The sequence below is a fragment of the Ictalurus punctatus genome, chromosome 10, assembly GCF_001660625.3.
Source record: "Ictalurus punctatus breed USDA103 chromosome 10, Coco_2.0, whole genome shotgun sequence".
In the NCBI taxonomy this organism is placed as follows: Eukaryota; Metazoa; Chordata; class Actinopteri; order Siluriformes; family Ictaluridae; genus Ictalurus; species Ictalurus punctatus.
In genome coordinates this window covers 23,361,914-23,377,809 of record NC_030425.2, presented here as the reverse complement: position 1 = coordinate 23,377,809, position 15,896 = coordinate 23,361,914, and the positions used below count along the sequence as shown (strand labels likewise).

The 15,896-nt window shown below is 39.2% G+C and overlaps 2 protein-coding genes across 2 annotated transcripts; one reads left to right on the top strand and one right to left on the bottom strand.

The window, feature by feature from the left end:
* Positions 1-3: 3 nt before the first annotated feature.
* clcn4 (chloride channel, voltage-sensitive 4) lies at positions 4-11,515 on the bottom strand. Its single transcript, XM_017478991.3, has 12 exons — positions 11,313-11,515; positions 8,509-8,663; positions 7,662-7,761; positions 7,389-7,576; positions 6,269-6,391; positions 5,799-6,005; positions 5,571-5,651; positions 4,740-5,285; positions 4,419-4,605; positions 3,118-3,513; positions 2,441-2,657; positions 4-1,257 (listed from the first exon to the last, which is right to left on the bottom strand). The coding sequence occupies exons 1-12, from the start codon at positions 11,326-11,328 to the stop codon at positions 1,167-1,169; spliced, it is 2,307 nt and encodes a 768-aa protein (XP_017334480.1). The 5' UTR covers positions 11,329-11,515; the 3' UTR covers positions 4-1,166.
* A 2,905-nt stretch (positions 11,516-14,420) lies between these two features.
* LOC108270652 (putative claudin-24) lies at positions 14,421-15,871 on the top strand (the record flags this gene model as incomplete). The annotated part of the gene is given in 1 exon segment (NM_001329275.1): positions 14,421-15,871. A coding segment is annotated over 1 exon segment (669 nt). The 5' UTR covers positions 14,421-14,561.
* Between the last annotated feature and the right edge of the window lie 25 nt (positions 15,872-15,896).

The following is a 15,896-nucleotide window of genomic DNA, read 5'->3' as shown; positions in this document are numbered from 1 at the left end:
TGATTAAATGATTTAATAATTGTTTTTAATATCTTTAAGTTGAAAATGAGCAGATTCCCTTTTCCTTTTTTTCAATTATTAATTCATTATAGGTTTTTTGCATATAGCTGGCAATTAAAACAATTAGGTTCATACCATTTAATACAGCTCTGCCATTTTAGTACTGAGCAAATGCAGAAAGTGCACATATAATATACAAACTTACCACAATCACAAAAAAATGTAACACAACATCTGACTTTTTGTATCAGATCTAAATAAATATTTACATTAAAATAATAAATATGAGCTAAATGTGGTACTACCATAATCCTGATATTTAAGGCAGGTCTGTTGCCACATCAACACTCCTGACAAACTATTCTGCCCTGTGGTGCAAAAATGCAGATGCTTTCCCGAATACCTAAAATGTAAGAGCTCATTATATACTCAGTAGCATATGCGTCATTCTGTAATCAAAACCTGCATAAAACAGAGTACCTTCAATGTGCATTGATTTGTTTTGTGAGTATAACAGAGTAAAACGACTTTTTATGGACCCGTAAGAGTTTTGTTTTCAATTTGTCACGTCCCTTACAATAGGGAATATTTTATAAATTACAACAGAAAAGTCTAAAGATTTAAGTTAACAAAAAAAAGGAGGATGGCAGCAGCAGTTAGATCAACACAAGTTACAGTGGCTTAAAACACTTGACCTTGTTTGCACCTGATGCACAGCAACCTTGTGAGACAATGTAAAGATTGTTACAAATCCACTGACCTTTTAACAACAAAGGAATCCTAACCAGGGCAGCTGGAAACATATTACTGTCTTCTGACATCATATCTTATTATCTTTGAATATTTTACAGAAGACCCACTGTCATTTACAAACAGGCTGGGGTTCATACAACAAGCTTCGAATACTATAAAGAGGGAGTTCCTTCCTTAAGAACATATGTGACTGTATCTCATTTTACCTGATTGCCTCTAAACGTTGCCATGCACAGCATCCAAGCGCCTCATTTCAGATTCTGATCTTTTTTTTGGCCCAAAACACATAAGGGTTTGGTATTACACTTCTACATGAGTAAATACTTGCAGTAACAGTAGTGTTGCACTATTTACAGTCTGTAAGGTTCATGAGCTCACTGGAGTGACAAGGTGAAAGGTCAGAGATGGAGATTTTAGTTGAACATGATCGACTCAGGGTCCTGGTTCATCATTTGGGCCATGTGTCGTAGCACGTCTTTCTTAGTGATGATGCCGAGTAACCGTCTAAGGAGCAGAGAAATATGATGTCATAATATGAAGTCAGAAAAAACGGAATTACCACTCTCCGCGTCCACTTTATTAGGAACACCCATACAACTGCACATTCATGCAGTTATCTAATCAACCAATCGTGTGACAGCAGCACAATGCAAAAGATCATGTAGATGCAGGTAGAGAGCTTCAGTTAATGTTCACATCAAACATCCGAATGGAGAACAAGTGTCATCTCTGTGACTTTGATCGTGGCATGGATGTTGGTAGCAGAAGTATAACTGCTGATCTGGGAATTTCACCCACAACATTCTCTAGAGTTTACACAGAATGTAACAGTTAACAGAAACAGTGATTCTGTTTTGCAATGGACCACATCACACAACCCCATTGTTGATATGTTTGCTATAACAACACATTCCACCATGTTTTATTCCTTCCTTATAGCAGTGATCTTTTGAAAATGTCTCACCCATTTAAAAAAAGCTGCTTTATGTCAATATATATTACACTTAAAAAAAAAGAAGAAAAAACACCATCAATTTACTCAAAAGTGTTGTATATTTTAGTATTGAGCAAATGCAGAAAAGGAAACCATGGCAACACCACTACCATTGCAGAAGGTTTTACAGAGGAACTAGCTTGTATTTTTTGTATTTGTTAAAAAATTTATTAAAGATGCTTCTCTTGTGTTTTTCCATAATGTACTAACCTCCCCAACAGGGTTTTTAGATTGATGGTACTCTTAGTCTCTGACCTAATGAACTAGCATGAGGATGTTTGTTTTTTATAGAGACTACAAATCATTTCTGTAAATCTCTCTGGATAAGGGCATCTGCCAAATGCCATAAATGTAAACGTAAATGTTGTATAACAACTTCATTCCAGTCTGTAGTCATAAATATAGTTGTCAGATTATTTTCCAGTTTACCGACCAACATAACCCAAACTTGCCTTGCAGAGACATTTCAGCTCTGATGTGCCCTCTAGTGGATATTAGATTTCAATCCTCCAGATAAACAAAAGTTGGTGAACATTGCTGCTTACGTACACAGGACTCATGTGCGAACTAATTTATTAGGATATGTATACAACAGGACTGTCGATTTAAAGGCAAGTCATACTGACACATTCATGGTCTAGGTTGGTGTATTTTTTCTTTACGCACTGATACGTGTTCATTAGGAGCTCTTACCCACTGCGAGTGACAAGGCACTGGCGAAGGCCGAGCTTGCGAAAGATGTCCACCACGGTCTCCATGGGTGTGTGGTCAGTGACGGTAAAGGGACTGAGGTTGAGGATGCGCCTCAGCTTCAGGGGCTGAGGGTTTGATGCTGGCAGCTGGGGTGCATCCTCCGTGAAGTACACCACTGAGTTACTCACCACACCATCCTGCTTCTGACGTGCAGTCTCTAAATTTACATGGACAGAGAAGATGGCATGAGTTAGATAATAAGACAAAAGAAATACAAAACATAAGAAACATAATTTGTTAAACATACTTAAAATTAAGAATGTGTTATCTAATTCCTGCATTAAAAGAACGAATAAGTCAGTAAAAGTTACTTAAAAGTGGACAAATATATTGTGTTAAATAAAAAGAGCTGAGTTTTGTTCATGTCTAGATAAATGTTGTATGTAGAGCCCGGCATCATGGAAAATAATTTCTGCTCCCTGTCTTTCTGATATTGGCTGCTGACACACTGTGTGTTTTAAGAGAGCTGAACATCAGCTCAGCAGATTACATTAAGTGTCCTACTGGTATAAAATTCAAATATTGCCCAGCTCTAACTATAAAGTGGAATCTAATACTTCATAAAATCAAAATTCTGCTTTCCTGCAGAACTGTATTGAGTGTAAGGCAGAGCTTACTGATAGCTAGGGTCAGATCCCTGCGCTGAACAAAACCGATGAGTCTCTCGGACTCGCGTGAGACGACCACGGGGAAGCCGTTGTAGTCTGTCTCTTTGATGAGCATCTCTACGTCCTCCACGGTGGTGGAGTCCTGTGTGAGGACGGAGAGTGGCGGCTCGTTCCTGCGTGGTCGCATCACATCAGTGGCTAGCGTGCGGTGAGTGAACTCGTCCTGGTCCAGGTATGGGTAACCGTTCAGACGGATGTGTGCCTCATAAATTCCCTCTTTACTGAATGCATCCGCCACCCACTTACTTGTAACAGCCGCAGCCATTAGCGGCACAATGTACTCTAACCCACCAGTCAGCTCGAACATGATGACCACCAAAGATACAGTCATCCGAGTGACTCCACCTGAGAGGGGGAGAAAAGGTGGGGACGAGTTAAGGGAAGGGACAAAATAAAATAAAATATGTTTGAAATAAAAGATATTTCTCCCAAAACAGATATTTCAGAAATTGGTTGAATGATAAATGGTTTGCACTTACATAATGTAGTGTTTTAAACTTAACAGTTTCTCATTCACACACCAATGGCAGCAGAGTTGCCAAGCAAGGTGCTAGCTTGCTATTGGGAGCAACTTGGGGTTCAGTGTCTTGCCCAAGGACACTTCGGGATGTGGAGTCATGAGGGGCCAGGATTCTAACCACCAACCCTAGAATTAGTGGACAACCCGCACTACCACCTGAGCCACCTGAGTAATTATCACAGGTTTCTTTTCACATACATGAATTACCTGTATAGCAGAGTTGCACAAATTTTATACGTCTTTCTGCTGCTCATAGTTTTTACCAAAGATGAGGCAAGAAGTAAATCCTTTTATTGTTCCTGTTTATTGTATAATTGAATTATTTAGTTAATTACCTTTTGCTCAACACAAAATTAATGGTCCATGCAAAGCCTTCTAGTCAAAGCTGCTTTCTTATAGTATATACAAAAAAAAATCATTATAGGCTATAGTCACTTGTTTTTTAATGTCTTCTTCATTTCTGGAAATGGAAATGATACCAATCAGGTTATTCAGTGGCTGGTCACACCCAGGTTTTAGATCTCACCTAGGTTTAAATATAGCTTAACACTCAACCAAAATAACCAATTCTTGGTGCAAACAGACTCTGACTATAACATAACTATAACTAGATCAAGTCTACAACCACATTCATGTTGTTACGAGTACAATACAGCTTAGACCACAAAATTAAGCATAAATGTAAATTAGCTCAGTAAAGCAGCGCCTCGATTACGCTATACTGTCTTACCGAGACATGCTGCGGCCCCTACCATGGCGTAGAGGCCTGGGGTTACGCAGTCTGCACCAGGACGACACCAGTTCTTAAAGATGATCCAGTCGTGGTGGTGGTAGGCCATCTGCTCCACGGCAATGCCCACTATCCGTCCAGCAATGGCTCCAACCGCCATACTGGGGATGAATAACCCTGATGGGATCTGGGTGAAACGGCAGCAACAGCAGCGCAGAAAACAGAAAATATTTTATTTAAAAAAATACTTGCTTAATATATGTATATTAAAAATTATTAATGAGTAATGACTTACACAATTGTATAAAAACAATGCCCTACCTTCATGCCAAAAGTAAAGATGGTGATGACTATCTTAAAGATCAGTGCGAGTGCCAACTGCCAGAGGGCGCTGTAGACCCCTGGCCCGGCTGGTCTGTCTGGTATATCATCCTCTGGACGGCTCATATTGGGGTTATTGATGTAATCGCAGAGTTGGGAGGACTCGAGAGCACCACAGTCATTAAATAACTCTGAGATGAGCTCGCTGGTGCTGCGGCGTGTGTACGGGTTGGGGAAAGCCAAGATGGCTGTGATGCCCGTCACCACGATTACCTCCAGAACAGGGTACTTGCCTAGGCGAGTGGTCTTCCTGCGGCGACACCAAGCAATGTTGCCTCGGATAAACAGGGTGCCCCAGAGGCCCCCGAATACCCCAAGCAGGATGAAGGGAACTAGTTCGGCCATGTACCACGGTGTGTGATATTCCACATAGAATAGCACCAGGCGGTTGTTGCCGAATGGGTTGATAGAGCGCAGTGTGAAGGCGGCAACCAGCGCAGCGAAGAACGAACGCCACAGAGTCTTTAGAGGGAAGTAATAACTCACCTAAAAGAGGCACAGGAAGCTGTGTTAATTACTGTATGCGTACTCAGGAATTCCAATAAAAGACTTTCAGTATTTATAGAAAAGAAAAATATATGGATTAGTCTTAACTAAAATCTAAACTCACTTTTTTCCATTTAAAACCTCCTCATCACTTCTTTACAAAACTGATTCAATGAGCCTTATGAATAAATTCAGTTTGTGATGCCGTACACTACGCTCCATGTCAGGTAGGGATGCACATTTGGCTGAGATTTAAGAAGACACTGTTTACTGTGATGTAAGTACCTCCTCTAAGCTGAAAAGTACTCCACCTATCGGAGCACCAAAAGCCACAGACACTCCAGCAGCCGCTGCAGCCGATAAAACCTACGGATCCCACAAACACAGTACAATACAACACAATACAATACAATACAATATTAGTAACTGCAGGATCAACATAAAAAATTAATTAAAAGAGTTTGGCTTGTTGTCTATTAAACGATCATAACATAAGCCAGCAGTGCTTTTCACCTCTCTACGTTTGCCTTCATTCCTGCTGTATTTAGAGAAAAGGCTACAGAAGAGGTTTCCACAGCAGCAGGCCACATGCACCAGTGGCCCTTCCTTTCCCAGACTGAGACCGGACGACACGGCCAGCACCAGAGTGACCGTCTTAATCAGCAGGGTCCACTTCCCCAGATAACCTCGGATTATAAACCCACTCAGGATTGTCTTAATCTGGCAAACAAAAGAATTCAGTTCAGTTTAAATAATGTATAATATATAAACACATTTGGATCACATTGTCACAGCCTGTAGTCTATTGTACTGACTACACAATAAATAAAACTACTCTTGCATTATTCTAGTGTTTACATTTGCCATAGGTTTACTGCACCTAGGAAGATCATCACCCTGAGATATTCAATTCCATGTTAAATAATTTCTGACATCATCCTAAAAGCACATTTGTGTTTTGGTTCTCATATAGAACCACTTACCTCTGGTATTCCTGATCCACAGGCATAGGGAGCAAACACTCGAACCAGAGACACTGCCAGGAAGGAGAAGAACAGCGCCCATAGCACGTACAGGAAGTAATTTAACACATATGCTCCAGCACCCTAAGCACAATACACAAGAGAAAACGTAATTCAGTCATCCTTTGAATTTCTGTTCAGTCAATTTACTGTAGTTGGCACTACACACTACTACATTATACTGTACAGCCTGACCAATATAAAATCAGCTGATATTAAGGTTCCATGACATGATCTGTATTGCTGGAAATCAATTGAATTATTTTTTTTTAACAAGAGCACACAAAGCAGCTTTACAAAAATTGGGATGTAGATTTAGATCCCTAATGAGCAAACCAAAGGCAAGAAAAAACACCCTGAGATGACATGAAGAAATAACCTTGAGAAGAACCAAACTCAAAAGGGAATCCATCTTCTTCTGGACAGACAGATAAAAATGATTCTTAGGAGGTACAAGTCTATAGTATTCAGGTTAGATTATCCACTGAAGCAGGAAGGGAGGGTGTAAGTATAAGCTGGTTTTTAGAGTCTTTAGAGTATGCAATGTGAGACTATATGAGGTGAAAATATCATCAATCAAGCAAAAGTAATGGCTCTTTAAATGTTAAATTTATAAAAATAAATAAATAAATAAATAAAAATAAAAATAAAAAGAACATTTTCGCCTCACACCTCCAGGGTTTAGGGTTCGATTCAAACCACGGCCCTGTGTGTGGAGTTTGCATGTTCTCCCCATGCTGCGAGGGTTTCCTCCAGGTACTCCAGTTCCCTACCCCAGTCCAAACACATGCATGGTAGGCTGATTGGCATGTCCAAAGTGTCTGTAGTGTACGAATGGGTGTGTGAATATGTATGTGATTGTGCCCTGCAATGGACTGGCATCTCGTCCAGGGTGTACCCCTCCCTATGCCCCATGCTCCCTGGGATAGGCGACCCTGTAGAATAACCGGCATAGAAAATAGATGGACGGATGGATCACTGAAGCCTTGTTGAAACTATTAGTGCCTGACTATATGAAATGACTGTATATATGAACATTTTATTCAACAGTAGATGAGTATCAGCTTGTGTTCACCCCTACCTCAGTGTGTCCCGTCATCAACTCAGCCCATTTCTGCCACTGAGGACATTTGTCCCTGTCGGCAAAAGTAGTCTCGTTAGATGTCCAGCAGCACTGCTCATGGCTGTACCAGAATGCAGACAGACAAACTCCCTCCTTCAGGTCCGTCATCCAGTCCACAGCCAGGTCTATCACGCCAGCCAATGTGCCTGTGGCAGAAGGAAGGGAATCATCACTCCGACCATCAGCCAGTCAGTGCTGATCATTCCCACATACAGCCACTGAGCTGTGTACCTGACAATAGTCCGATAAGCAGCATGACCACCCATCCCGACCAGGCATCCAGTAGGCTCTTTACAAACTCCCAGATAGACTCCTTCCTCTTGTTACGAATCTAAGGACAGTATTACCATTCAGTAGGAGTTACAATATATGGCCAAAAATTTGTGGACACCTGACCATCACACCCATATGTAGATCTTCCTCAAACTGTTACCACAAAGTTGGAAGCACACGATTGTGTAGGATGTCTTTGTATGCTGTAGCATTACAATTTCCCTTCACTGGAACTAAGAGGCCTGAACCTGTTCCAGTATGACAATGCCCCTGTGCACAAACTGAATTCCATAAAGACATGGTTTGCCAAGGTTGGAGCAGAGCAACTTGAGTGGCATGCACAAAGCCCTGACCTCAACCCCACTGAACACTTTTGCGATGAACTGGAACACAGACTGAACCCCAGACCTCCTCACCCAACATCCTGACCTCAGTAATGGTCATGTGGCTGTCATGTGGCCCTACAGCCACACTGCAAAATCTAGTGGAAAACCTTCCCAGAAGAGTACAGGTTATTATAACTGCATAAGGGGTTAAAATCTGGGACTAAATCTAGAATGTGATGGGTGTGATGGTCAGTTGTCCAGAAACACAAACACTAAATTAAACATTTCAGGCATCATTAAACCTGTTCAGGAGGCAAAGTGTGACCCTACACCTTATTAGGACATTCATCTTAATATATTATTATAAGTAGTTTGTCCACTGCATTTCACCACTCATTCAAAGGGTTTTCAGTTTCATCAGCTCTTACATTTCTGTAATTCCAATTCATGAAGTTGTTAAACTTGTCTGGCTCTCATACCTTCCTGTGGCGGTCGGTGTCTCTGGATTTCTCCCTGAGCCAGTCGATGGTGTGGAAATCCTCATATGTGCCCACATCAGGAATGGGCTCATCTAGGAAGTCCATCAGGTTCCCAGCCCCATTCATTTCCTCTGTGGAGGTGGCATTGCTGATCACTTAAGAAAAGATCACACTATCAGCTAACAAAAAACAAACCTAACAACATGGTCTACAGGTCAAGAATGAACAAGACTTACAAGTGCGGTTTTTACAACATACTACAGTTCCCCACCCTACGGAAGTGATGGTTACATACATGTAACGTGTGTGACATGAAAACTCTATTGCGGTGTACTATAATGCATGTTGTAATGCTTCTCCAGGGAGACTAGTCTAAATTGACCAATAGCGCCATCTGTTGGTTTGGTAGAGGAAGTTGCTTAGTTGCATTTGTGAGAAAATCCGCAGCAACACATTTGTGAGAAAATCGCTTTCTGTTTGTTAGAGAGTCGAGTTTTCCTTGGCAAAGCAGATTGTGTTTGTTTGCAAAATGGCATATTTATTTGTTTAGTTTTGGCACAAATGTAACTCCATAGCAAACAGACTGACAACAATGGAAATGTTGTTTTGCTTTTTATTAATTTTTATTTTGAGTCTGTTTTGGAGGGATTTCAGTTGGCTAAATGAAGCCCTAAAAAGAAGAAGAAGAAGAAGAAGACGACGACAGTGGCTGCGTCCGAAATGGCGTACTACCTTATTACACAGTAGGCGAAAAGTAGTACGCCAGAGGGGTAGTATGTCCGAATTTCCAGTAGGTGAGAAACAGTAGGTGAGAAATACCCAAATGGCGTACTGCTTCCAGTGAGATTTTGCAGTATGCAACCGATGGACACTACATTAGTCAAAAATTCCCATAATGTAACGGAACTGGTGATGACGAGCTCAGAAAAACAAATTGTGGAAGACAGCGCATCGGCTCTTTTTAAGTATTAAACTTTGGTTAAACTTGGTTTAACAATACCCGAATAAATTACTAACTTGTTGGTTGAAACAAGACAAAGTCAACGAATTTACCTCAGCCTGTTAACCCCGCCCACATTAAATTACTAATTCAGTTAACTTTCCTGATGTGCATTTTGCTGTTAGTGCAGCTGCTTTAATCTGGTGGCCCCTTTAAGATTTTAGCGTTTAGGACGACGTCGAAGGTCACACAACAATGCTAACATGGCGGATGTAGTATATCTGGGATTGTAGTCATAATACAAACACATACTGATTAGTATGTACTGTTTGAACGGCCGTGCAGTACGTACTTGTCATAGTACGTGATTTCGGACGCAGCCAATGTCGCTCTCCCCAAAGCCTGCCAGATTCCCTCACTGCCTGCCGGGGTTTTACTTTAGTATATTAGACACATATTATATTTATTTATTGCCACTTTTCACCCTCACAACCCAAATTAGTTACTCTTAAAATATAGATTTAAAAAATTTGTATTTCCATATTCAGCAGTTTTCTACTTTTATAAAAAATGACAGTAAGATTAAAAGGGACATTGTTATTTATACATATTGTTTTAAGATAATTTGCTTCAGATTAAAAACTCTTTTAATCCTGTGACCAGTGAATAAGGCTTAAGACTATAAGAAATAATAATAACTAGAACAGCATTATAGTAGTAGATATGAATATCCATCTTTTAATGTTAAAAAGAAAACATTCACAGACCTCCTGGTTATAAATCACAGATCTACATGGTCATGTGATTCCGGGACAATCCATTCCTTACTGACACACGCGTTTTGCTTAGGATAATGTGTCACATAAAATGTAAAAGCATTTTACAATAATTATTTATCATAGTAATAAATGCAATATTTAGTCATAATTATAACCCAGTGTGTGTTTATTTATTTCTGATAGCTAAAATGTCTTGATAACATATTGCTAAATAGCTGTGTACAGAATATCGACATAAAAATGGTTACAGTATTATTAAGAAAACTCAGTAATTAAATAATATAAATAATATATTTATTCATTTTCATCCTTTGTCTGTTTGAGGACAGGGTTTTATAAAATCCAACAGATGAAAAAGTATGTTTTAATAGATATCATCTCATTGATGTTTTTGTTTTTCATCATATTTTACTAGTTATATGATTTATTATTATGTATCATCGTGTTTATTCAATTATATTCACAGTTATTATAAGATCGTGCTCTGTTGTTAAGAATGAAAAATGCATAAAAGATATATTCCATAGACATGAATGGCATGTATAGATATGTAGATTTAGACATTTAATAAACTAGCTGTGTGTTATAACTACTTTATAAACATGAAAAGAGCGAAAAATGCATATTTTATTTATTATGTTTTCCACTACACTATATGTGTGCTGAGGAAGAAACTAAAATATGTTCCAGATATCTAGAAATTATTGGTCTGGCAATATTCAGTGCCACATTGATGATGCGAACATCTTATGAAGACTATTAACTATTAACTAACATGTTTATATAGGAATAATTAGCATTTTATTTACATTTAAGAATAATTTGCATTTTATTTTACTGAAGTGTAGAACACGTCTGAACGCTTAACATAGCTGTGAATTTACATAAAAACAGCGAAACGTCAACAAAAGCTCCAAGCAGGAGAGACCAAATGACTATGACACCACTACAGTATGAACACAATTATTCCTGTCATTGATATCATTCATGTTTATAAATTCGAGCTGTGAAACAGGTGCAATTTAAATTCCCAGAGCGGACATTTACAATTTCATGCATGCACATTACATTAGCGCCCTGCTTACCTTCTGCCTCTGCCATTCTTTATTATTAAATAATTGTTGTATATCCGTTCACTTATACCTGTTTAATCATTATTAAATACGCAATAATCATTTAAAGCGCCACTTTATGGCTGCCATAAAATAAAACAGCTAGCAAGAAGCTGGTAAATAAAATAGCCGTCACTTTCCCAGCATGCAACTGGGTGCGTCTCAAATCGGCAAATCCTTTCTGAAAATATCCAGTTTTATGCCGCGGTCACACTAGGCTGCGAATATGGGCGGGAACAGGAAATGACATCAACATACTTCAGGGCATTGAAGTTTTCATATGTAATGACGTTTCACAGTAGTAAAATGTCAGACAATATTTGAAGCAATTAAAAAATAATTTTATGTTTCCATCTGTTAAATATGCCTTCTGTAACTGTTTTCAGCGACACTGCAAACCAGGCAAACGCTCTTTTTAAGTTGTTTTTATAATCTTTCAAAGCTGTACTGTAAAGTACAGGATAGCTCGGTAAAATTAGCGCTTCCATTTTGGAATTTCTTTTCGTGATCAACTGTTGGTCGCACGTCTTTACGTGATACGATTACGCAGGTCAGAGTTCAACAAATTTGAACTTTCATCACGCAGCGTAGTACAAAAATTCTACGCACGAGCTTGCGTTTCCGGTCTGCCGTTTTCAGATGCGTTTGAAAGGAAGTCAGTGGAGCGCTAAAACCTAGTTTTAGGACTGCCGCTTTAGTCTGACAAGCTACCAAAATACCATTGTTTTAACCTGAGTACATTATGTTCTCGTTTCCTTATTACTTGACTAAATTAATCAAGTCAAGCTTTCTAATTGGCTTACTGTTGTGTTATTTTGCAGCATTAATAACAGTTAGACATTATTCCAATTCCTAGCTATTCATAGAAGCTGATTCCTGTCAGCATTTACCAACTGGCAAAAATGATCCACCGGTTTGATATATGAACTATAATTCGCGTTTGGGACACACCCTAGCATTTATGACCTAATCAGGTCAGTCAGGTTTCTGATATGAGGAAGTATGGTCGATTTTTGTCGATTTGAGACGCATCACCTGACTCGATTGAAAGATATCAGGAGCGTTTGTGAACGTCAACACAGCAATTGGAAGTGCGCATAAACTTCAGCATGTGCAAAAAAAAATCGTTTCATTGAGTGAAGCCTATGTATGAGGCTAAATATGATTAAACCATTTACCTATTAAAACCTTGTAAAAAAAAAAAAAAAAAAAAAAAAAAAAAAAAAGATGGACATACATATTTGAAAAGAGATTAAAAACACGTCCTGTTGAGCCAAAATATTTGTCCTAGACTAGGTTATGGATATACTATAAACTGGTACTAGAGTATCTAGGAAATGTGTACAGAATGTTTGGTGGTTTTTGCCAAAATGTGAAAGAGAATATTGAATATTGAGCACTGGCGCCCCTCTGTGGTAACACAACGCAATAAACATAGAGAGCTGTTGATATTAACCAAAGAGATATTGAAAGATCAGCATTTTAGGTTCTTATCATACTTATTAGCATATAGATATAAATAGACATATTACATATAAATAGACTTATTACATTCCAGCATTTTCAGAATAATACTCCAAACACAGTCTCTTCTGTGCCTTTTTTGCACAAATGTTATCTCAGGGAAGTGTCTTAGTTGAATTATTGGACTCCAGAGACCACTTCGAAAATGGTGTTATTGCTTTGCCTGTTTTGTCTTCTCTTTGTCACACTGTGCTTTCCATGTTCAGACTCCTACCAGCGGACGTCACCGTCTGCACTGCACTCTGTCCCCTGATGTGGCCTGCAAGAAAAGCCTTTTGTTTGATTCTGTTTGCTCCCAGAAGCTTTTATTATTATTATTTGACTAGGTACCCTGAGGACAAGGGAAATACACATGGTGCTTGCCACCACTCATCATATATATAAAATATCCCTTTTTACCCAATAATTGCCAAAGTACTGTGAATTAAAAACTGTATGTTCACTTGCACTTATTCATTTTCCAGACACTTTTATCCAACAAATGAGGCAACAAGAGATTGTCTCCTGCTTCTTGTTTTGGATTTTTCAGAATCTCTTTAGCAGGTTTGTTTTTGTTTTTTAACTTATTTTGCTTCCACTCGTAGGTTGAGTCTTTGACTTTTCATGCCTTAATAAACACTTGCCATTGTAAACATGCATGTGTTAAGTCAGTTAAAATTAAATAGATAGATAGATAGATAGATAGATAGATAGATAGATAGATAGATAGATAGATAGATAGATAGATAGATAAATAAAGCATGTCAACAAGGATGCAAACTTTTAAGCTTGTTAATAAAGAGAACTCCTGATGTAGACTTAGTTGCTGTAAGTCCACATGTTGGAATATATATATATATATATATATATATATATATATATATATATATATATATATATATATATATATATATATATATATATATATATACATTTTCCAATGCCAGTGACTCCAGTGTGTCTTTCCAGAACTAAAATACAGTGTAATCAATCATCTCCATGATTAGGGTCCTGTGGAGTTGTCTAATTCATCTGTTTTCTCTGTCTCACTCATTTTAAAATACAGTAGCTACCACAAGTTAAGTACTTCCTGACCACAAGATCTTGAGAAACTAAACTTGAATATATTAATTTGTGGCCACACCTGGTTAAAAAAAAAAGATCTCTGTATGTTTTAAACCTTTGTGAGAACCAAAAGTGTGCATTCAGTGAACACTGATTTGACCAGAGTGAAAGCAAAATGTAGCCTTAACATTTAGGTTTAGTGCAGAACATAAAGATTTTCTCATTTTCTCAACGTTTAAGTGTATCTTAATCATTAGTCTTCAAGTTGTATCTTTTCCACTACAAAGATTAAAAAAACAGAATAGGAAGCAGTAGTACCTTTGTAAAGCATGTGAACATTCACACCATTCTACTAGCAGAATCTGCATTTCTGAGCCGGCCTGTCTGTATTCTTCCCACATGTGCTGAGAGGGACTGTTTGGATTTGCATGTGTGAATAATGCTGTTGTTTTCCTGCACATTTCCCTCAGTGCTGATCAGTGCAGCTCAGACGCGACATCAGCAAGAGGAGGGCAACATGTCAGAACGATGCCATCCTTCTGGCTGTGCCTGTTAAGCACACTCCTTCAAAGGAGCCTCATTAGAGACGCAGACAGCACAGTGGCATCTCTGCTATAAAGATTTCTCCACGAGTATAAGCTCTGGAGTAACATCATGGATCCGGGAGTATGTGTTCTGGAGCTTCTTGGTTTGTTCTTCTCTCTGAGCGCCTGGCTCTTCTCATTGACCACCACTCTGATGTCCCAGTGGCTCACGCTGTCCACCGCTCTCCTTCCTGCTGAGAGCTACGAGCTGGGATTGTGGGGGACGTGTGTGGTGCAGGAGCTGGGCATTCTGGAGTGCCGGCCGTACGACAGCCTCCTTGGACTCCCTCCAGATATCCGCTTGGCTCGGATCCTTATGTGTGCCACCTTGGCTACCGGTTTCATGGGAATATCTTTTGCAATCCCAGGCATCAACTTGGTCAACAGCTGTAAAGGTACTGAGACCCTTAGAGAGAAGAAGATGCTGAAGATGGTGGGGGGAGTGCTGTGCTTCACTGCAGGAGTTATGGGTCTGGTTCCCGTCTCCTACATAGCCCACCTGACCGTTTTGAGGTTCTTCGATGAGTCCGTTCCTGATGTGGTTCCACGCTGGGAGTTTGGTCAGGCTCTGTTCTGGGGCTGGACTGCAGCACTTCTGTACATTGTAGCTGGATCATTGCTTATTACCTCCTGCATCTGTCTGCAAGATGTACCGTGTCCACTGCCAGAGTCCGTGCCACTACGAGGAGGACATGCCAGCCCTGAACTTTCACCACGAAGGAGGACAGAATATGTGTGATATGCGTTAGGGGACAATTTTTTAAAAAATATTCTGCTTCCAGTAATCACATACCACTACACCACATAGATAATATTTTTGTGAGATGGAACTACTGCACTGGACATAATGTGCAAAATTACAAGCTGCTGCTATTTCACTGTTTTTGTTTTAAACAAAGGTAATTTCATTGATATATTTCAGTGTTTTAATTTCACACTCCACACAGAATACCGTAACAAATCAGTTCAAGCAATATAAAGTGGTTAAAACGTAGTATTTATGAGCTTTTTTTATTGTACATGCTTGGAAAATGTAAGTTATGGCACACAGCAAGAGAGTGTTGGTATATGTGCAGGGGTGGACACATCAACAAATTATTAGCTAGCCCAGAAGCTAAGTGAAAACTCTAATTTGTTGCCTAGTCCCATGGCTTAGTTGCCCAAAAACCGGTTAGAAAGTATACTATATAATAATATAGCTGCTTTGCTAGATAAGTGGATTAATACAGACTAAGGGAAACTAATATAGTGCATTGGGTTTGCATCATCAACACAAGGTCAGTGTTTCAGCTGTGAGATTCAGTGTTCTGTAATTGCATCAGACCTAAAACATATTATTCAAGTCTGGTTAGCGTCTTTATTTTTTGTCTGCATGTTTAATAACTGTGTAGCTGTGCCTGCAGGA

Bases quoted from the DNA above. Each gene is read 5' to 3' on its own strand.
- clcn4 (XM_017478991.3), bottom strand. The intron at 5,286-5,570 runs GTACTTACATCA...TGCCTCTTTTAG, and splicing joins TACTTTTCAGCTTAGAGGAG to GTGAGTTATTACTTCCCTCT. The intron at 4,606-4,739 runs GTAGGGCATTGT...CGTTTCACCCAG, and splicing joins TCTTTACTTTTGGCATGAAG to ATCCCATCAGGGTTATTCAT.